Source organism: Cyprinus carpio, chromosome B7 (assembly GCF_018340385.1).
Source record: "Cyprinus carpio isolate SPL01 chromosome B7, ASM1834038v1, whole genome shotgun sequence".
Taxonomy (NCBI): Eukaryota; Metazoa; Chordata; class Actinopteri; order Cypriniformes; family Cyprinidae; genus Cyprinus; species Cyprinus carpio.
In genome coordinates this window covers 42,352,329-42,375,298 of record NC_056603.1, presented here as the reverse complement: position 1 = coordinate 42,375,298, position 22,970 = coordinate 42,352,329, and the positions used below count along the sequence as shown (strand labels likewise).

Below are 22,970 nucleotides of genomic sequence, written 5' to 3'. Positions count from 1 at the left end.
TACATTTTTGTTATGCTTTAAAGAAGTACACTTATTTTGATGTGTTGACCAACATAAAGCACATGCAAAGTGCTTGGTTTTAACTGTAGTGCATTCGTAGTATATTACTATTACAAGTAAAATTGCAAAAATGTGTAACAATTAGAAATATATTTAAATACACAAGTATATATTATTTTTCCATCAGTACATTAAACAGTACTTTAACCATATTTCAAAAACAATAAAAGTAATTACGTATGCAATTACACATAAATATGTGCTTAAGTCCTTTTTATGTGGGTCAAAAGCACTCTAAAGTTCAGCTAAATTTATTTAATATAAATTAAACTATAATACATTATCATTCAATTATGGTTAACATTTAATTAAACATGTCTGAAAACATTACATGCAGTTCATACTTAAGTATATTCTTTTAATAAAAGTTAATATAAGTTTAGGGTATATGGTGAATGACACATAGCCTACTATATACAAGCCAAGTAAATCCTAGCCTGCAGTGACCGAGTGAAAAGGCCAAATGGTTTACCCCATCTCATGAAACAGGGCAATGGCACGAGGGCTGTCCAGGTTCTGCCACACAAGCACTTTTCTCATGGAGCCATTGAGATTAGCCACCTCAATGCGGTTCGTCCCCGTGTCTGTCCAGTAGATTTTTCTGCCCACTGAATCCACTGCCAGACCATCTGTGGTCATCAGACCTGAAAGAGTGGAAGAAACACTTCAAATGAGTGAAGAAGTTGAGGGACTGGATAAAAGGAATATGATTACTGTAATTAGTTTTGAGGTTAACAGTAGACTCCTTACCAGCTGAAATAATGTCCTCATATTCTGAACCATTGATATTGGCTCTGCTGATTTTCTTTAATGTACTGTCTGACCAGTACACTTTACCTGCAGGAGCAGGAAAACATTCATAATGATGTTCCCTAAATGAACATTATAAGTGAAAGTGTCCATACATTGAGAATTTCCTCACACCTTCTACTGCATCCACTCCAATGGCAATAGTGTTCTTCATAGACACACTGACTGGCAGAACCACATCAGCGAAGTAAGGGATGTCCAAAGAAATCATTCTGATGTCTGTCCGCCGGGCAAAGACCAGGAAGCTGTTCATTGCTGTGAGAGAGAACAATGAAGGATTTCTAAAGGAACATTTCACTCAAAAATGAACATCCGTCATAAACAGCATCAGTAATGTTTTCAATAATGTATGCAAAGTTGCAAATTAAGCTTCTGCAAAGAAAATTTTAATTTTGCATAAAACATTTGCAAATAAAGCAGTTTCCATCCCATGTGATGAAGAGAACAAAAAATCGTCACTTTCTGGCAAAATGCATCAGAGTATCAGCTGTACAGAAATAAAGCTGATGTAAGCAAGGAAGCCTGTGAAGTTTCTTTTTTTCTACACAAAAACAAATGATGTCAAGTTATCTTGCATTTGGATGCCTGATGTTTGGGAACACAATCTTGTGAGATGGTTCTGAAAGGAGATTCATCGCGTGGGTAGCAAAGACGCATGAATTTTTTGCTGTGCATTGAGGAATTTATTCAGTAAATTTACATTTACATTTACATTTAATCATTTAGCAGACGCTTTTATCCAAAGCGACTTACAAATGAGAACAGTAGAAACAATCAGATCAACGAGAACCCCCCCCCCCCCCCCCCCCCCCCCGCCCCCCCCCCCCCCGAACAACGGTATACAAGTGCTATGACAAGTCTCAGTTAGTGTAGTACAGAACACGTAGCCAGGGGTTTTTTTTTTTTTTTTTTTTTTTTTTTGGGAATATGATAGAAAAGAAAAAAGGTAAGTACTAGTATTAGTTGGTTAAGTGCAGGCGAAAAAGATGAGTCTTTAGATGTTTTTTGAAAATGAGTAAAGACTCAGCTGTTCGAATTGAGATCGGGAGGTCATTCCACCAGCTGGGAGCAGTCCAGGAAAAAGTCCGTGAGAGTGATTTTGAACCTCTTTGGGATGGCAACACAAGGCGTCGTTCACTTGCAGAGCGCAAACTTCTGGAGGGTGCATAAGATTGAACTAGTGAGTTTAGGTAAGTTGGCGCCGTGCCAGTGGTCGTTTTGTAGGCAAGCATCAGTACCTTGAATTTGATGCGAGCGGCTACTGGTAGCCAGTGTAACCTGATGAGGAGAGGAGTAACATGGGCTGTTTTTGGCTCATTGAAGACAACCCTCGCTGCTGCATTCTGGATCAGTTGTAGAGGCTTGATAGTACATGCAGGAAGGCCCGCCAGGAGGAGCATTGCAATAGTCCAGTCTGGAGAGAACAAGAGCTTGGACAAGAAGTTGGGTGGCTTGGTCTGACAGGAAGGGTCTAATCTTCCTAATGTTGTATAAGGCAAATCTACAGGAGCGGGTCGTTGTAGCAATATGGTCTGTGAAGCTTAACTGATGATCCATCACAACTCCTAGGTTTCTGGCTGTCCTGGAAGGAGTTATGGTTGACGAACCCAGCTGTATAGAGAAGTTGTGATGAAACGATGGGTTAGCTGGAACCACCAGCAGTTCAGTCTTAGTAAGGTTGAGCTGAAGGTGATGGTCATTCATCCAGCTAGAAATGTCACTCAGACAGGCTGAAATGCGAGCAACTACCGTCGGGTCATCTGGTTGGAATGAGAAGTAGAGTTGAGTGTCATCAGCGTAGCAGTGATAGGAAAAGCCATTCTTCTGAATGACAGATCCTAATGACGTCATGTAGATGGAGAGAGAGAAGCGGTCCAAGTACTGAGCCTTGAGGAACCCCAGTAGCAAGTTGTTGTGACTTAGAAACTTCACCCCTCCAAGACACCATGAAGGATCTATCAGACAGGTAGGAGTTAAGCCACTGGAGTGCGGTTCCAGAGATGCCCATCTTTCTGAGGGTGGACAGGAGAATCTGGTGATTAACAGTGTCAAAAGCAGCAGACAGGTCCAGCAAAATGAGTACTGAGGATTTTGAAGCTGCTTTTGCCAGTCGCAGGGCTTCAGTAACCGAGAGCAGGGCAGTCTCAGTTGAGTGGGCCACTTTTGAAGCCAGATTGATTGCTGTCCAGGAGGTTGTTCTGTACAAGAAACATAGAGAGCTGGTTGAACACAGCTCGTTCGAGTGTCTTTTCAATGAATGGAAGAAGGGATACCGGTCTGTAGTTTTCTAGAAGTGCTGGACTTAGAGATGGTTTCTTCAGCAGTGGGCTTACCCGAGCCCTGCTTAAATGCTGAGGGAAATGTTCCAGAGTGAAGAGAGGAGTTGATAATGTGAGTAAGTGAAGGTATGACTGAAGAAGAAATCGCTTGAAGGAGGGTGAGTGGGGATCGGATCCAGAGGGCAAGTAGTAGGATGACTGGACAGGATAAGTTTGGAAACGTCCGTCTCTGAGAGTGGAGAGAGGGAGGAGGAGAACGAGTGAGCATTAGTCGTTGTGAAGTTATCCTCAGTGTGCGGCGTGGAGAATTGGTCACTGATGGTTCTTGTCTTATTTGTGAAAGAAAACTGCAAAGTCATCAGCTGTAAGAGTCGATTGAGGAGGAGGTGGAGGCGGATTAAGAAGAGAAGAGAAGGTTTTGAAGAGTGTCCGAGCGTCACAACAGTTGTTAATCTTGTCGTGGTAATATGATGTTTTAGCAGTGAAGACGTTTGCAGAGAAGGAGGAGAGGAGAGACTGATACACACTGAGGTCGGTAGAGTTTCTTGATTTAAGCCATTTCCTCTCTGCAGCCCTGAGTTTAGAGCGATGTTCACGGAGTACATCGGACAGCCAGGGGGCAGATGGGTGGTGTGCGTGCTGGTCTAGACGACAGTGGGCAAAAGTTGTCCAAGCAGGAGGTCAGAGTGGAACAAAAAGTGTCCGTAGCACTGTTCGTGTCCAGAGCTGAAAACTGCGAGAGTGAAGGAAGTGAGGATGCAACCACAGAGGATAGGCGAGATGGAGAGAGTGAGCGTAGGTTCCGTCGAAAGGTGACCCGCGTTGGAGCGTGTGCCGCTTCAGGAGTAAGTGTTAGATTAGCAGTAATGAGGAAGTGGTCTGAGGTGTGCAGTGGAGTAACTAAAGTGTTGTCCACTGAGCAACAGCGCATGTAGATGAGGTCCAGTTGGTTGCCCGATTTGTGAGTGGCTGTAGTAGAGACTCGCTTGAGATCAAATGAGGCGAGCAGAGTGTTGAAGTCAGCAGCCTGGGGTTTATCTAGGTGGATGTTGAAGTCACCAAGCAGTACCAGAGGAGTACCATCTTCAGGATAATTTGATAGCAGCACGTCCAACTCCTCCAAGAAGTTTCCCAATTGACCTGGGGGACGATAAATGACCACAAAGTGGATTTGAACAGGGTGGGTTACAGTAACAGCATGTGATTCAAATGAACCGTGACCTGTAGGTGGTGGTTGAAGATCAAATTTCCAATCTTTCGATATAAGGAGACCAGTACCTCCACCCCTCCCAGTCGTACGAGGGGTGTGGGAACAAGTGAAATGAGTGGAGAGGGCTGCGGGAGTGGCAGTGTCCTCAGGTTTGATCCAGGTCTCAGTCAGTGCCATAAGGCTGAGACCAGAATGAGTAGCAATAGAAGAAATGAAGTCTGCTTTGTTAACAGCGGATTGGCAGTTCCAGAGACCAAGTGGAATAGAGAGCGTCGGAGTAGAGGTCAGAGGGACAGGCCTTAGATTTGTCAGGCAGGCCTTCCTTCGACGTACATAGCGTACTCTCCGAGTGTTAGTAGTGATAGTAGAGATCTGAAAGCACATAGTGACTACAAGTGACCAAAATAAGTATTTGCGGAAGAGCTGTACAAAAATTGAAGGGGAGAAAAGCAATACTCAAGTGCCCTGTGGGTGTCCTTGCTCGGTGGAGTCGCGCAGGTAGAGTAGATGGTCTTTACACTCGTCTGTCTTCAGACGAGGAGGCTTCACACGAGGGCTGCCGCGACCGCTGCCGCCGCGGTGACACCTACCACTTATATATTTGCCTGCTTACCTGTGATTGAAGTCAGCTTGTCACGCCTCTCTATTTAACAGACCGAAACTGTCCAGTCCCGCGATAGGCAAACGCAAAACCAAACGCCACAATTCACACGTAAGACACACAGTGATTAAAGCAAAGTTTCCCTAGCAACGATAATCACGCAGTACTCTAATGAGAAAAACGAGGCAAAAACACTTACAAACTGCTGTCCTTCTCTGTCGCTCGACTGTTTCTTCTGACAGGCGTTTACAAAACAGCTCTTTAAGTACTTTTTACCGGCTTACTGGCTATTGTCACGCCTCTCTATTTAACAAAAGGAACTGTCCAGTCCCGCGATAAGCAAACGCAAAACCAAACGCCACAATTCACACGTAAGACACACAGTGATTAAAGCAAAGTTTCCCTAGCAACGATAATCACGCAGTACTCTAATGAGAAAACGAGGCAAAAACACTTACAAACTGCTGTCCTTCTCTGTCGCTCGACTGCTCGAATGTGTTTCCATTTACCTTTTTTCTTTTACTATTTGGATTCCATTTTAAGACTTCCATCCAGCATTTTTTGATGCAATATCCCAAAAATCACACACAAAAATGCATGTATGGAAGCACAGGCACTGACTTTCTCTCATGATGTTCCAAACCCATATTATATTCTTTATTCTGTGAAACACAAAGGGTGTGTTTTTTTTCCACTCAACAAAAGTGGAAGGTGATGTATATTTACAAGCCCCAAAAAGGAAAATATACCAGTACACTTCATGCATTTTCACTCAGTGGACAGCTATCCATTCAAGAAAAGACAGAACGTAAAAGGCTTTCCAAGATGCATTCTAGACAGACTGCAACCCGATCGCTCAAACCTCTTTAGGAAATGGTTTGACATGCATTTAAGCCATGACTTGGTCAAGTGTAAACACATCTGGTGGTTCAGGCTGCGTATGTAAGCTTTAAACTACCTCACCATAAAGATGTACTGTATGATTCACATGCTACATCACATTTTGGCATTAACCTGGATGACCACAATGTTCCCTCTGCCCAACTCTCGTCTGCAAACCACAGCTTCAAACGTTCCTCATACGGCTTGGGTTCCCTCTCTCCACACAAACACTAAAACTTCCCATTCTAACTCAGTGAAGAGACCATTTTACAGGCAGAGGCTATTTGCACCAAGTGAAAACAGTAGTTAGTTTTGAGCATGGTAACAATATAAACTACACACGTTGCAGGTGACGCACCAGTGCGTCCAATCAATGTACGGACACCACATCCAATTTCAGCTTTATTATGGAAGCCCATTTCCACAGTGCAAGAAAAAAAGCATGCTTTGCTAAGTCCTAATTATGACTTTAAAAGTCAAAATTTTTACTTTATCATAATTGTCACAGATGAAATTATGCCATAAAAAGTCAAAGTTCTGACATACTAAGTCAAAATTATGAAATTAAAAAGGCAAAAAATACTATTTATATCTATTTTTATTTTTTAATCTCATAATTATAACATATTGTCATAACTTTAACTTAGTAGGTCAGTTTCGACTTTTAAAGTCACAATTTCAACTTTTTATTTCATAAGTAGTACTTTTCACATTTAATTATGACAATTAGTATCTCAAAATTCGAAATTTAGATAAAAGGCTGCATCTATCCATTTAATTTTTTTTTAACTTCATCATTATAACAGCATCATAATTTCTTTTTATTTATTAATTATGCCCTTAAAATTTCATAATTTTGACTTAAGCATAATTATTTTTCTTTTTGTCTCCTTCACTCCTTTTCCATGTTAGGTCTGTTCATGTCAGTGCGCACACGTATCTTTTACGCATCATAAAATACATTGTTAAATTTAAATCTGTTGATGAAAACGATGCATTCTAAAAATGCGTTCTAAAATTCTAAACAATTCATAATAAGGTATATAGAATTATACACAGTATTTTAAAGTACCCTGATAACAATGCTATGCATTATATCATATTATATCATATTACCGAACACCAGCACTTTCACTCTCCACGCCACTCTCCCAGTTAACCTCATGGTTTCTTTTGTCATTTTGGTGGGCGGAGCTACTGTAAATAGCCTTTGTCAGTCAGACAGCTATTTGCACCATCAAAATGCATTAAGTTGGCCAAAACTAAATATCCCCTCAGGGCCAGAGATTCCCACCTGAGCAATTAAGTGCACAAAAAGAGACAAATCCCCTAGTGAATTGTACGGAAAAGCAAACCGAATGGTTTCTCACCTTCAGAAATGCCCCATGACATCATCACCTCTGACACAGTATTACGGCGACCCCTAAACCCCTGAGGTGACTCAAAATGAGCCTCAAATTTCAAAGATTACCCTTGCAACAAAAACCACGGACTGAGCTGTCACCTGGAATCCCAAAAGCAAAGAACACCTGTGGCCATTCCATTAAATTTCAAGTCAATTGTTGAGTTATGGCTACTGAATGAGAAGCTATTGCTGGTTTCTTAGATATTCGAGACGGTTAGAGTAGCATGATCTTATCGGCATTACCGTGAGTGCAAGTCTTGCCGTCTGCCTGTAGGTTGATACCAGTGGGACACGCACAGCTTGAGGCTTTAGGAGCAGGAGCCAGGAGGCAAAGGTGACTGCAGCCACCATTATTCACCGAACAGGGCGTCTGGACTTTAGACAGAAAGCAGAAAGAGTGGAGAAAGGTGAGAGAGGGCTAGAAATCTCTGTTCAATTAGATGTAACAGATAACAGGCCTCTGGGTGTCTCAGTGGATCATTATACACCAATGAGACTCCAGACTGAAGATCAGTTACCGCTGGCCTTAATCCGCCGTCTGAAACCCAAGACATCGGGTATGACAGAGACACACATATCTGCTAGGCATGCGTGTGAATTTCAGTTGTCAACAGGAGAAAGAAGAAGAAGAGGGCTGCTAACTGCTAATTTGAAAATAAATTATATGTTTAAATTATTTCATTCATTTTTATTGCATACTTTTAAGGCATTTGACCTAATTTGATGTGCTGAGTGTACAACAAAAACTTATTTAGGCTCTTGAAATTAAAGGTCCTGCATTGGCATTAATGGATCCATGAAGAACCTTTAACATACATGGAAACTTTCAACTGCACAAAAAGGTTCTTTATAGGGGAAAACGGTTCTTTAGATTATTAAAATGTTCTTTGTACTAATAAAAAAATGGCTCTTTTAAGAGTGGTTTACTGAAAGGTTCTTTGGGGAACCCAAAATGTTCTTCTATGGTATTATTGCGACCCCCCCGCCCCCCTTCCTTTATACAAAAAATTATATTATATTATATTATAATTATTATATTATTTATTCTTAATTATTTTAATCTATTGGCAGCCCTAAAATAATCCCTTACACTGAAATGTTTTCAATTATGCAATAACACAGATGCAACACATCTAATCAACACGCTAATCTAACCGGACTGAAATAAAACTATGATCTTAATCTGAACCTGATGAATTTTAATTTCTTCATGAAACATAGCCAATCAAAAAAAAAAAAAAAGAAAAAAAAAAAGAAAATGAAAATATACTTTGAAAGAATATACTAAAGTGCAATCTAAAGGTAGTGTTTTCAGACATTTAACTGAATGTTAATTGCAATAGAATGAAAAAGTATTATAGTTTAAATTTAAATTAAATGCAGTGTTTTTACCAACTTAAGTAGGACTATATATATATATATATATATATATGTGTGTGTGTGTGTGTGTGTGTGTGTGTGTGTGTGTATTTCATAATTATTTATATTGTATTGGAAATATGGTTAAAGTACTGCTGAATGTACAGACAAGAATTTACGGTCAATTAAAATTTACTTTAATGCCATTTCTATTGAAATTTGTATTTCATGCAATTATTTGTAATTGCACATTTGTTCGCCATTCATTTAAAATATACTTATTGTAGATATAGAGTAACACACTAAAGTTAAAATTATAATTAAGTACTTTACATGTGCTTTAGTATGTCAGTCAGTCAACACATCAAAATAAGTACTTTAAAGCATGACAAAAGATTATTAAAATGATGATTTAAAATGCACTTTAAAGTAAAACTATTTATTTGCCATTATTACAAAGTGCACTTTTTTAAAAGTGTACTTAAGTGTGCTAAGAAACAGTCACGAAAGTGTCTCTCTTTAAGTCACTTAAGTGGCCTTTTTCTTTTACTAACAGAATATCTGCAGTTGTTGACTCATTATAAAGCACCCAGGATGCACCGCAGCAAAGAGAGGCTAAACTGACAAAGTTACAATATGTCCAAACTTTTGACTGTATTGTATATCGTATTTGCTACCAGTATCATTAATACACAATAGAGATAGTCTCCGGTGATGTTTTACCTTTAGTTCTGTGATGATGGAACATGTGAATGTCCATGAGGTTTTCAAGGTTTTCTGCCAGTGTTCTTCGGTCCAAACCAGTGAGCTTGTCTGCACTTTGGATGCTCTTGGATTGCCAGTCTGTCCAATAAATTCTGTCTTCATGGAGTGTCAACCCAAACGGATGAGGCAACTGACTGCCAATCAACACTTCAATGGAGAAGAATGAATAAAAGTTTAACCTGAGAAATAATGAACTGCAAATCAGTTAACCTAAAGAACTCGTGTCTACCTGTCTGCCTGATCCATCAAAGTTACCATACTCAATGGTCTTAATGCTAGCATCGGCCCAGTACAGCCGCTCAGTGCTATAGTCGATTGCCAATCCATTAGGCCAGGTCAGGTTTGTTGAGATGATAACTGTACGGTTGGATGCGTCCATTCCTGCACGCTCAATCTTAGGATTGGCACCCCAGTCTGTCCAGTACATGAATCTATTGTGAAGCAAAACAAAGCGGTTATGTATAATTTCTTTATATTGTGTACACCTCAACAGCTACTACTACTTGTAATACTGTCAAACAGTCTATAAAGCATCCTCCATTTATATTGGCACCTTTGATAAAAAGGTTAAGTTTTTTACTTTAGTCTGAAAATGAATAGTACATCTCAAAAAAGAAAACTGAAAATGAAAATTCCATAATTTCCTCATCCTGCATGAGTTTCTTATGTTGAACCCAAATGAAGATATTTTGAAGAATGCTGGTCATCAAACAGTTGATGGTCCCCATTGACTTCCATAGCATTTCCTTCCATACCACAGAAGACAATGGGGACTAACATCTGTTTGCTTCTTCAAAATATCTTCTTTTGTGTTCAACATAAGAAAGAAACTGACATGAGGGTGAGTAAATGATGACAATTTTCATTTTTGAGGTGAACTATTCCTTGGCGTATCATTCAAAATGTTCTCAAAAATTGAACCTTTAACTGATGTAAATTAAATAATTTTTTTTTAAAAAGTGTCACTATTATTTTAAAAATTTTAGATCATTCCTTTAGCTCAAAAAGTAGGTCATGGGTTCAAATCCCAGGGAAAGCAAAACCTTAAATGCAATGCAAGTCGCTTAGGAAGAATCTGCTAAATGCATAAATGCATTTTTTTTTGTCAAAAAAAAAAAAAAAAAAAAAACTTCTACCTGGTTAACACTCAAGTGGTAAAAAAAAAAACATGACTTGCTGATTCACTGGGATATAAAACTGAGGTCATGAACAGGCCAAATTCCTATACTTATTAATAACCATAGGAAGGACCCAATAAAGTAATCATGTGTGACACAAGACTTGCACAAATCAGCAATTAGCTCTGTTGTTGAAAATGCCCATTTCCATTATTAATAAGACTTTTTAAATGTCAGGCGAGCACACATATACAAGTAATATAAAACCATCTGCATTTGTGGAGGACACTGTATAACACTGCATATTGAACCGTACTTGACCTACCCTCCGATCGGGTCAACAACAATGTCCCGGGGACGGTCGAGGTTCTCCCAAATCAGAACTGTGCGCATGCTTCCATCCGTGTTTGAAACTTCAATCCGATCTGTGCCTAAAAATGTTATGAAAACAAGTCTTTTCTAAATAACACTGGAAAAAAATTAATATCTAGTTGGCATGAAACTCCAGAAGGCAGCATAAGCCTGTCACTGCTCTTCTAGCATGTCACTCAAGAGTATAGTTGCACTAATAGCATCTACATTCAATGAATTTAGAAGAAAATGGAGTGAGGAGCAGCACGGGAGAACCAAAAAATAAAAAATAAAACCAAGTATTTGTCTTGTAGTGTGTGTTTGGTCTTAAATGGAATTAAACAATGGAAATTATTACATGAAAAGAGGCATACAGCGTAGATCTGATACTAAGATGAATCAATAACAGAACAGTACCTGCATCAGTCCAGTACAGTTTGTGTGTAAGCCAATCGATAGCTAGACCTGCAGGGCTTTCCAAACTGGTGTCCACCACAACCTGCAAGCAACATGAATATCATCTGTCATATTACATGACAGTACATCACAACCACCTACTACATAAGGGAGGATGTTTTGTTTTTGCTTGTTTGTTCTCCAGGGGTCAGTGTTTTACACATTTCTCCCTATAATATACTAGTTTATTAATAATTCATACACTAGATACCCAACAGCAGTGGCATGAAAAGACCTATGTGTGTATTTTTTTTTTTACACACCGCTGCCCAACAGTGTCAATCTGATCTTAAAACCTGCTCTTTGTGTCTCAGGCTAAATTCCTGCTAACCTCCTGTTTGCTTCCATCCCATTTCGCTCTGTTGATGGAATCAGTGGTGACGTCAGTCCAGTATATATAACGCTCGCTAGAGTCCCAGTCCAGGGCCACTGCGTTTCGAATATCAGCCAGTGGAATGACGTCGTCCAGCTTGTCTTCATTGTCAAAGCTGATTCGACGGATGTCCGTCCTTCGGGTAAAAAGCAGGAACTTGTCAAGACCTGATCAAAGACCAAAGGTCTCCTGTCAGTTCTTCAGATTTAAGAAGTTTATCAATACATACATGTCACAAAGTCAGTCATTTGTTCAATATGAAAAGAAAAATGAAAAAATTTAGCTGGATTTATTTGGGATTTGTTAAATAACATTTGTGACCATGGACCACAAAACCAGTCATAACGGTCAATTTTTCGAAATGGAGATTTCTACATCATCTGAAAGCTGAATAAATAATCTTTCCATTTATGTATGGTTTGTTATGATCGGACAATAATAAAGCCGAGATACAACTATTTGAAAATCTGGAATCTGAGGGTGCAAAAAAAATAAATCAAAATATTGAGAAAATCGCCTTTAAGGGTGTATATGATGCTGTAAAAAATAAAAATAAAAAATGACCTACACATTTTCCACTTTACAAAACCTTTTGAGTCTCAAATGTAATTTTCTTGAAGCTACAGTATATAAAAACATTTTAGACCAACAGAATATTTTTTGTACCAATTAGTCAAACACAAAAGAATTTCTTGTTCTGAACTGAACACATTCAAATTGACAAAACAGTGTTACTTAGTACAGTTATTAAGACAATAGTTTCTATTTATTAAGACGACTTAAAAATCTGAATGCATCATGTTACCCTGAATATTGAATTTTTCTCAACCTTTTTAAATACAGTTTACTCTAAAGGTACTAACATGCACTTTTTTAATGAATAAATAAGGTACAAAGTTGTATCTTTAAGGGTAATCAAGCTGTTGTATCCATAAAAGCAAATTTTTTTAAGCGATGCTTTAGTAAACCTTCCTGAATTTGCAATTCGCTTTTCTGACAGTTACCCAGAACGTGAGTGGCTCCTCGTGGTACCAGCACAAATACGCACACATTAACTTTCTGGAAGTATCGCACTTCTCATGTTACTGTACCCTTAAGGTGAAGGGATACTGTTGTAGCACGAAAGGAGGATAAATATAAATCATGGATAAATAACTAAAACAAGCAGTACTCACTCTGGGCACAGTTATAGTGGTCCACCTTTCTAAAGCCAGTAGGACACGCACAGGTGTAGGTCTTATTGCTTGGAAGACACAGGTGACTGCAGCCTCCATTATTGCTCCCACAGCGGTTTCTCCCACCTAAACATAATAAGAGAAAAAAAAAAGTAATAATGCTTTTAAAATTAACATAATTGACTCAACCCAGGGCCAGGAGAAAAACATGACTGTGGCAACATTGCTGCATAAATTATGTTGCTTCATGCACATTTCGCAATACTTTCAAAGTGAAATGTCCAGCGGGTGGCACTAAAAGCATGTTCAGTTTTATCAGAAACAGATTAATGTGGATCTAGCAATGTTTTATTACGTTATTTGTTGTACATATAGTGGAAGTAATGAAATGTCCAAGGTTAGTACTTTATCGTGTTTGAAAATAACCTTACATGAAACCTAACCGGATACTGTAGATAGACTATTTTCCGAATACGCCACATCTCAAGTTCAATGTTGTACCGGGTGCACTATCAAGCAAGTTTACTAGGTCAGAGAAGCCAAATATGGAGCTGGATTTATGATGCAAACATCAAAATGTATTAGTTTACACATCATGCACTATGGTAAAAGGTCATAACATAGTATTGTGCAAGGAATTGTGTGTGAAAATAAGCCTTCATTAATCAATAATCTGCCCCTGTAATCATAATTTGTGTGAAAAGGAATGAAAGTTGTTGGGTTTTTTTTCTGTGGGGGGTGGGGGGGGTACATCAATGTAGGCAGAGACATGTTTTTCCAACGAGCCTAGGTTGCATTTAGTTAAATTTGATTTGCATTTGTAAAAATTTTATACTATACTACGAGTAATAGGGACTTTATGGTTAGTTAACCTGCAGGTTGTCTCTGTGGGTGTAGGGTGTGGATGTCCATGGGAAAGTGCAGCTTGTTTCGGATGACCTCTTGGTTCTTGCCAGTAAACTTGTTTGCACTGTTGATACTCTTGGTGTGCCAGTCGGTCCAGTACAGACTGTCTTCAAACACTGTGATGGCAAACGGATGTGGAAGACCTGGCAGAGGGAAAAGTTCACAGATATATTTAGCCTCTGTGCTCTAAAAATGCACATTTTTATCGTGATTAGCAACAGCAGTCCAAAGCTCAAGCAGTAAAATCTAAAGACATAACTTTGTTACACAAAGGTGACTGACTTCCAATATTCAGTTCCAGCTTAGAGCTAATGACAATATCAACTAGAGAAAACGTAACAATTCTTCCCATGAATTACAGACTTGGAGTATTGGTCTTTTTGATTTATTATCATCCTGTTGTTTAAGAGTGAAAATGGCACTTTATGTTACGTTTGGTCATATTTTGGGTTCTCCATAACACTGAATAAATGCATATATAAAAACATTACAGGTTTTATTGACTGTTTGTGTTGAGGTAAATAATGTTAATTTTCAATGCAGCTGGGTTTTCTTGAGTGAAGAGTGTCACAATATCTCTTTCTCTCATCACACACACAAACAAACTTTTTTTTTTTTGGTATTTATATCAAGGCACACTAGAATTCTTGACTCTGATTGGCTGTTCTAAGGTGTTTATTAATTTTCATTACAAATCAGATAGTTCCAGTCCTTGATTATGATGCATTCTAAGCTGTTGTAAAATACTCCATAAACACAGCTGTGACATCATTAAATGTGCCAAGCATGTGTCTGTGTCTAATGAGCACCACCATTAATACTTGAGCAGCTAAACTTCTGCAGTAATATCAAATTAAAAGTTTTACTTTGGAGTGCATTTTTAATCAATATTCTTTTGTCGTGCTTTAAAGAACATTATTTTTAATGTTGACTAATATACTAAAGCACATGTAAAGTACTTGATCATAATTTTAACTGTAGTGTGTTATGCAATATTAATTTTTTTAATGTATCTTTTAAAATGCAAATTCATCACTACAAATATATTTAAATACATGACATTCAAGTTTCAGTAAGAAACGTTAGTTTTCCATAAATGCTTGTCAGCACATTCAGCAGTACTTTAACCATATTTCAAAGGCAACAGTAAGTAACTATGAAATTACATATAAAGACATACATGTACTTAAGTCCTACTTAAGGGGGTCAGAAAAGCACTCTAAAGTCTAACTACATTTAATATACATTTAAATTATAATACATTTAACTGTAATTAACATTCAAGTGCATGAAAACATTACATTCCTTTCACACTTTATTTCCATAACTTTTTGAAAGTATGCTGAAGTCTACTTTGTTTTCACAAGGCTCTATTGGGATTTTGGGATAAAATTAGACAAGAAAACTTCGAATTTGTATATAAAGCAGACTGGCAGATGTAAACTACTTTCAAACCACTAATTAGCTACTTTCCATCCTTCTGGGATTAGAAATCTTTCCCTCCGAGTACAGTCAATTTGATGTGGGGGAGGGTGAGTTTACTGCACATGGTCGGGACATTTATGATTTTCTCAAAGCTGGTTAAGACATGCCCCCAAAAACCCCAATGAAATCTCTCTCTCAAAAAAAAAAAAAAAAAAAAAAAACCCTAAGCAAGCGCTTAATTTACCGAAAGCCATAAACAAAGGCCCTTACTATAACCTCCTATTTAAAAAAAAAATGATAAAAATCTAAAACAATATTTCTCTTCTTTCGGCATTGCTTTTCTGCTTAACACTCATAAAAATAAAGGTTCTTTATTGGTTCCACAAAGAACCTTTAACATCGATCTTTCCATTCCACAAAAGGTTCTTTATGGTGGAAAAAGATTCTTTAGGATTTTAAATGTCTTCACAGAAAGAAAAAATGGTGAACTGTTCACCGAAAGGTTCTAAAAGGGTTCTTCACTCTTAGCAGCAAAGGTCCTTTATTGGCATAGATGGTTCCGTGAACAACCTTTAACATCCATGGAATCTTTCCATTCCATTAAAGGTTCTTTAAAGTGAACGAAGTTTCTTAAAATGTAACTAATAAAAATGTTTATTTTAAGAACTTTCACTGAAAGGTTCTTTGGGAAACCAAAAATGGTTCCCTTCTGAGGGAACTTCGAACTGCGTCCTCTACAGGCCGCTATGGTGGAACGCCTTCAGCGTGACCGGTGTCTGAACATTCCTCTAAACACGAAAATAACATTGGCCGGTGACAGCCTGTGATGTCATTACCTGGTATGATCACAGTTTTAAAGAGCACCGGGAGAACACGTCATCCTCTTCTTCGTCTTCACTGACCATTTGTTTATGATAGTGATAAGCTAAGCACGAGTAGGAGTGCATGTTCTCTCACCAAATGCTTTGCTCTGATACCCGCAGTTTCACAACGGCTCGCAGGTTGTGTATGTGGTGAAGAGCAAGCGCGTTCAGCTCTTGAGGGAGTTGAATGCGCTCTTTATTCATTGCTTATTTCTTGTGAGGGATAAGCATGAATTGAATGCGCTCGACTCACGAGGAGAGGGCTTGTGTATTAATCGTGATGTATTCGCAGGACTACTGAGGGGGAGGTGAGTACTTCATTTACCCGAGTTTGTATAGTGATTGCATGAGTGCGTTCGCCTCTCACGAGAATAGTTCTTGCTTGATTTCCGAGGTAATCTATCACGTGGGCGGAGTGTGTTTAGCTCTTGCGGGTGCTGAATGCATGCTGCATGTTTCGGTTGCATTGAGAATTCTCTGCCCATAGCCCACGATTCGCAGTTGATGGGCAGAACATGGAAAGCATCTGACAGGAAAATTTTCCCTATCAGTGATTTCCTTCTGGTTATATAGGTATTGTTTAATGTGGATATATTTCTGCAGTTGTTGGACAGATTATTTTTATCATGTCCTTATCAGATAACCACATTCTACTGCACTCCGGAAGCCCATTTCTGAAACCTTTACTTTCATTCAGGGTTGTATGACTCTCTGTGCTCAAGTGTTGGCTTGCGAGCTTCCTTGATGCATGGCCCTGATCTGAGCTGGTGCTCCTGTACCCACAGTTGGGTGTGGTAGAATATCATGCTCTCTGGGGCTAGAGGAGAGACTTGAGGGAGGTTATCCGGATGAGGCATTCCCAACGCCTTCATGCTGGACCTATGATGTTTTGGTTAGTTTCCATGTCCTATTGAACTACCTAATGAGGGTCCGGTCCCAAGCGCTCTTCGGATTTAGTCTTCAGAGTATATCCGTGAGCTTGAGTCATGCTCGGGAGCCATGGTTGGAGAGTACGATCCTTTCATTTACTCTGTTGCTAGTTTTATGTGAATTCACTAACTAGCTTTTCTCTGCAGTGCTACTTGGACCTGTCTTTCTGTTTTTTCTGACTTTGTTTTAGGGTTAGGACCTCTGTGAGCACCTCCCCTGCTGAAGTTAGAACCTCTCGCTGTTGACCGATGTGGTGATGGTAGCTCACCTGTCTGTACTGGATCCAGGCTGGATGATAGCCCTGCATCTACGGCTTCATGCTTACTGGACCACGCAGCCACGCAAGTCGCTGGGCCTCTGCGAGAGCCTCCTTAGCTGATCAGGTCTGGAGTATAACACTGAAACCTCAGGATCAGTGGGTCCTCCATTCACGTTGAGCATTTTTTGGAGTATAATGCTTTGTGATGTGCTCCCTGATGTCCTGGCTGGGTGTTTGCTTCGAGAAGCTATCCCGGCAAGGACGCGCTACTCATCCTCTCAACCATCATGCACGTTCTCTGAGCTAGAGCTCCTTTCGCTGGGGTGTTGAGTGGCCTAACACTCCTTAGTTTTACTCTGCAGTTCGACAGATGGTCAGGCCCAGAGGACTTCCCTGACAAACTGGCCTTATGGTCAAACCAGTGAATTGCCCCTCTGTGGAGTGGGCTCGAGTTCACTGCGTTCCCTGAGGTATGAGTGAGATGTGTTTCTGTGGAAACACTTCCTGAGTGCTTCGGCTCTGAGGAGCAGATAGAGAGCATAGGTCCCATTTAACCAGACTTGAAGAGAACCTGTAGAAACAACGGGACACAATAAGACTGTGTTCAGCTGCATCAGCTGACGGTCTCTCTTTGGGACCTGCTAGATGGCCCCTTCTAATCTAGCGCTGCCTTCTGGTCGAGCTGAGAAATGCTCCCCTCACTGCAAGGATTAGCTATGAGCCTATCTCTCCCAGTGTGTGCTTTGAGAGCCCACCTCAGCTAGAGTTCTGAGAGCGATGCTCCCGAGAACTCCATATGCAACAATACTGAGTTGTTAGGCCCGTCCCTGTCACCTCCTTGGTCAGATGCCTCTATGCTGGGACCCTGTTGTTCCCTGTTGAGATGTGTGATCCCCTTTTAAGCTGGATCCCATTTCTGATGTCCCATTTGTGGTCAATCTGCTCCCCAGACATGGCCGTGCTCCCCACACTACGGAAGGGTTTTTTATGAGCTTGCCGGTCCTGGACAGATTATGGGAGTCCTTCTCTCTACTTGAGAGCTAGGTACTTTGCCCCTGGGCTACTGATCACTTCGGTTGAGCTGGGTTCCTCTCTCTTAGCTAAGAGTCTAGCCCTCTGCTCTTTGAGCTCTGTGACTGCAACATCAGATAGTTTGGTGGCTTGCTGCCTCCCTGATTAGAAGGGAATAATGTCACTGACAGCTATCAAGGTGTCCTTGGGGCAATTCCCATGGCTATGGCAGAGTTGGTACTTAGTGCTCACCGTGGTTTTTGGCATGCACTCCCCTCAGCATGGTAGAGTGGGTATACCAATCGCCATAGCGACCTATAAAGGATGCAGATCAAAGTTCCCTCGATAGGGAGCGTCTCAGGTTACGTATGTAACAATGGTTTCCTGAAAAGGGAACAGGCACTGCCTCCTCTAGTTCCCTTGCCATGCTTCGGACGCAAGCTTCAGACAAAGAAGTGGATGACATGTTCTTCCAGCACCCTTTTATACTGTGATCGCGCCGGGTAATGACATCATAGGCTGTCGCCGGCCAATGTTATTGTCATGTTTAAATGTATGTGTCAGACACTGGTCACGCTGAAGGTGTTCCCCCATAGCGACCTCTAGAAGATGCAGTGTCTCGTTCCCTTCTCAGGAAACCATGGTTACATCCGTAACCTGAGATGTTCTTTATGGCACTGTTGCATAAACCCTTTTTTGGAACCTTCATTTTTAAGAACGCATGGAACCTTTCCATTCCATAAAAGGTTCTTTATAGTGTAAAATTTTTGTATTTTTTTAGATTTTTTTTAAATGTTCTTCCCTTTACCAAAAAAAAAAAAAAAAGAATAAACGGTTCTTTAAAGAACTGATCACTGGAAGTTTCTATAGGTTCCAAAACGCCACATCACCGAGCATCTGCTACTTTATAAAACAAGCATAAAAAAACCTTTAAGAACCCTCATTTTAAGCGAGCAGTATGTGTTTTATTCTGGCTTTTACTTTAAACCTGGCGCTCTGCCAGACTATAGGCGTGTAACCACCTTGCCTGTATCTCCCGCCTTTTCTGCACCTTTCACCCTTCCCCAGGTGTACACACACAATGTGGGGTGGTTTTGTGATCTTATCTTTGTAGAGAAGCAAGGCTAGGTTTGAGTTAGAAGGCTTGTTTGCTTTTTTTCTTCTCTTTTTTTTATCTTTTGTTCCCAGCTCCGCTGCCATCTGCCATCCCCCTCCTTGCTGGTACCTTTCTCTTGTCATCTCAATCATCGTTCACTTTTGATCTTGTTTTTCTAGTCAACATATCTTTTCTCCGTGTGTGTGCACCCTGATTTTTTATAATGCTGGTGCCTCCCTCCCTAGTAAATCTGTCATTGACCACTGTAAGGAAATCTGTGCTGGATTTTTTAAGAGCTCGGTTTTCAGGTCTAAATATTCCCCCACCTTTCCCAGGTGCACAGGTATTTTGTTCATGCAAACCCGGAGGCTTAGGCTTCCTTTCTAGTGTGCCACTTAGAAAGACTGCTGGTTCCACACCACAAAACATAAAAAAAAAAGAATAAATTAATCATAAAACACTCACTAAAAAAATACAAAATAATAAAACAGAAAAAAAAAATAACAACAAAATAAACCTACCAAATCAAATCTGTGCAGCTGTTGAAAAACTGAATCTGAGAGATAAGAATTAATTTGCAATGTTTTAAAATAATTAAAAATGTAAAATAATTTGTCCATAAGATGAATTTAGATGTTGTAAACCCTGTTTCCTGAAATAATTACTACAAAATGTTAGTTTATATATATATACACACACACACACACACACACTTATATATACACACACAAAGCAAATGGAATAGTTAAGATTATTTTACTGTTTTTAAAGTCTCTTCTGCTCACCAAGGCTGCATTTCTTTTATTATTTCAGTAATCAGTAATAATGTAAAATATTATAATTTCAAATAACTTTAATATTTGAATATATAGTAAAATATTATTTGTTTTTGTGATGCAGCGCTGAATTTTCAGCATCATTACTCCTGTCTTCAGTGTCACACAATCCTTCAGAAATTATTCAAATATGCTGATTTACTGCTCAAAAACATTACTTATTATGTTTTATGTTTTTGATGAGTAATATTTTTTGCGGAAAGCAGGATACATTACCATTCAAAAGTTTAAATAATAATAAAAAAAACTTATTAAGTAAGAACACATTGCATTGATCAAAAGTTACAGTAAATCCATTCATAATGTTACAAAATATTTCTGTTTCAAATAAATGCTGTTCTTTTAAACTTTATTGATCAAAGAATCCCCGAAAAATAACATGCATAACTGTTTCCATAAAATATTTAGCAGCACAACTGTTTTCAACATTGACAATAATCAGAAATGTTTCTTGAGCATTAAATCAGCATATTAGAATGATTTCTGAAGAATCATGTGGCACTGAAGACTGGAGTAATGATGCTGAAAATTCAGCTTTGATCACAGCAATAAATTACATTTTAACAGATTCATATATAAAAAAAAAAAAAAAAAAAAAAAAAACCCTGGCTACGTGTTCTGCACTAGACTAACTGAGACTTGTCATAGCACTTGTATACCGTTGTTGTTCTCTTGTTGATCTGATTGTTTCTATTGTTCTCATTTGTAAGTCGCTTTGGATAAAAGCGTCTGCTAAATGATTAAATGTTAAAAAATGTTAAATGTCATATAGAAAACAGCTATTTTCAATGATAATAACAGTTTACAATATTATTGTATTTTTTATCAAATAAATGCAGCCTTTGCGAGCATAAGAGACATATTTCAATTAATGAATTTATTTTTTACCTTGGCTGATGACAGCCTTTCTGTTCTTCCCGTCCAGGTCAGCTCTTTCAATGACGTGGTGTTTGGCATCCACCCAGTATATACGGTGACTGGCGTAGTCGATGGTAAGTCCATTTGGCCAGAAGAGGTGTGTATCCGCAATTATTTTGCGATTAGTGCCGTCCATGTTGGCATATTCAATGCATGGCATATTTCCCCAGTCAGTCCAGTAAATCTTCCTAAAAACAGTGTATAAGCAATTAGAAATCTTGTTTTATAATATTATGCAGCCATGGATACAACAAAGCAAACAATTAATGTTCTTTTTGATAACATAACAGTGGATACCCATCTTTCTCACATCTTTGACAGGAATTATTGTCCTCAGGATTTTACCACTCTTTATTTAAGTTAATAAAATATGTGCTTTTAAAGAACAGCGCCATGCATTTTATCCATCAGTAAAATGGATAGTGTTTTTTCCAAGGCTTATTATTTGTCACATACAGCTAGATCTGCATGCATCTGTGTGTAAGAATCAGCAGACACACAGTCAGTCGAAAACAAGGACTAAATCTTGTTGGATAGGGAATTCAAGCCAGATTTCATAAACCCCTTTGTCCTCTATGACAAAGAGCCATGATGAGAGTCGGCTGCAACTCAAGCCTTGTGACAATCCCTGGCTGAAATTTTTGCCCGGCCTTTGTGATTAGAAGCAAATTGAGTTATGAAGTTTAGCCAGAAGTCACCAGAATGGTTTCATGCTCTGCTTACCATTGCTTATTACAGAACAACAACAACAACTGGTCACAAGAGAGGATTTTCCCAATGCAAAAGAACAAAGAGGTTCCAGTGACAATTGTCAGTGCTTAAAATAACAAGTGTACAGAATTTGCATGCACATAAAATAAAGGGGTCCAAAAATGAGGAAATAGTCTGATGTCGGTTTTGAAAAAGAGGTACACTTGAGTACTTTTAAAAAGTACTTATTATGGAAATCATATACTTTACAAAATATACTGAATGTAATGCTTTTGGCCACTTACAGTAACTGCATGCTAACTGCAATTAAATTAAATTGTATTATAGTTTTTATAGCAGCTGAATTTAAGAGTGATTTTTGGACTCACTTAAGTAGGAATAAGTACATCAAAATATGCAATTTCATAATTACTTCTATTCGTCTTTGAAATATGGTTGAAGTACTGCTGTATGTACTGACAAGCATTTATGATAAAATGGCATGTTTAAAAATGTTCAGAACTAGACATTTGTAATTATGAAGTTGCACTTTAGTACATTTAAAATATTTTAATGTAATACTGAATGACACACTACAGCTGAAATGACAATCAAGTGCTTTACATGTGCTTTAGTATGTCATTTAAAATCAAAATAAGAGTATTAAAACAATTATTTAAAATGTACTTTAAAGTAAAACTTTTCATGTGACATTATTACAAAGGTCACTTTTTAAAAGTGTACTTGTGTGTGTTAAGAAAGTGTCTAAGTCACTTAAGTGGTCTTTTATTCATATGGAAATATCTTCAAGCACAGTTTATAAAAATATACAGTAACACTTTATTTTAAGGTGTTCGTTACACGTTACATGTACTAACTATTATATCAATAAATTACACATAATTACATGCAAGTAACACTAAGCCAAATTCTAATCCTAACCCTAACCATATAGTAAATACATGCAGTGCTTTTACACTGTAACAAAGACACCTTAAAATAAAGTGCAACCAAATATACTTTTAATATTTAAAGTACCCTAAAAGTGCACATTCAATACAATAAATTGCACTTCTTTTTCTCAAGGGGTACTATGAAAATACTGTAACTCTTAGTACGCAAGACTTCCTACCCAGTCCAATATCAGTACTGAGTATTTACTGTGCAAAGATTGTGCTGAATACCCTTCAAA

General features: G+C 38.7%; 1 protein-coding gene across 3 annotated transcripts in view; it reads right to left on the bottom strand.

Moving 5' to 3' along the window:
* LOC109092228 (low-density lipoprotein receptor-related protein 4) overlaps nt 1-22,970 on the bottom strand; it is a 93,104-nt gene that overhangs the window by 13,992 nt on the left and 56,142 nt on the right. For all 3 annotated transcript variants that reach the window (XM_042728743.1, XM_042728741.1, XM_042728742.1), the window contains exons 14-25: nt 21,059-21,276; nt 13,717-13,893; nt 12,845-12,970; nt 11,628-11,836; nt 11,258-11,339; nt 10,815-10,920; nt 9,601-9,802; nt 9,330-9,519; nt 7,491-7,622; nt 985-1,125; nt 811-897; nt 533-704 (exon numbers count right to left, since the gene is read on the bottom strand). In XM_042728743.1, the coding sequence (XP_042584677.1) occupies nt 533-704; nt 811-897; nt 985-1,125; nt 7,491-7,622; nt 9,330-9,519; nt 9,601-9,802; nt 10,815-10,920; nt 11,258-11,339; nt 11,628-11,836; nt 12,845-12,970; nt 13,717-13,893; nt 21,059-21,276 (1,842 nt within the window). The remainder of the gene's footprint in view (nt 1-532; nt 705-810; nt 898-984; nt 1,126-7,490; nt 7,623-9,329; nt 9,520-9,600; nt 9,803-10,814; nt 10,921-11,257; nt 11,340-11,627; nt 11,837-12,844; nt 12,971-13,716; nt 13,894-21,058; nt 21,277-22,970) is intronic.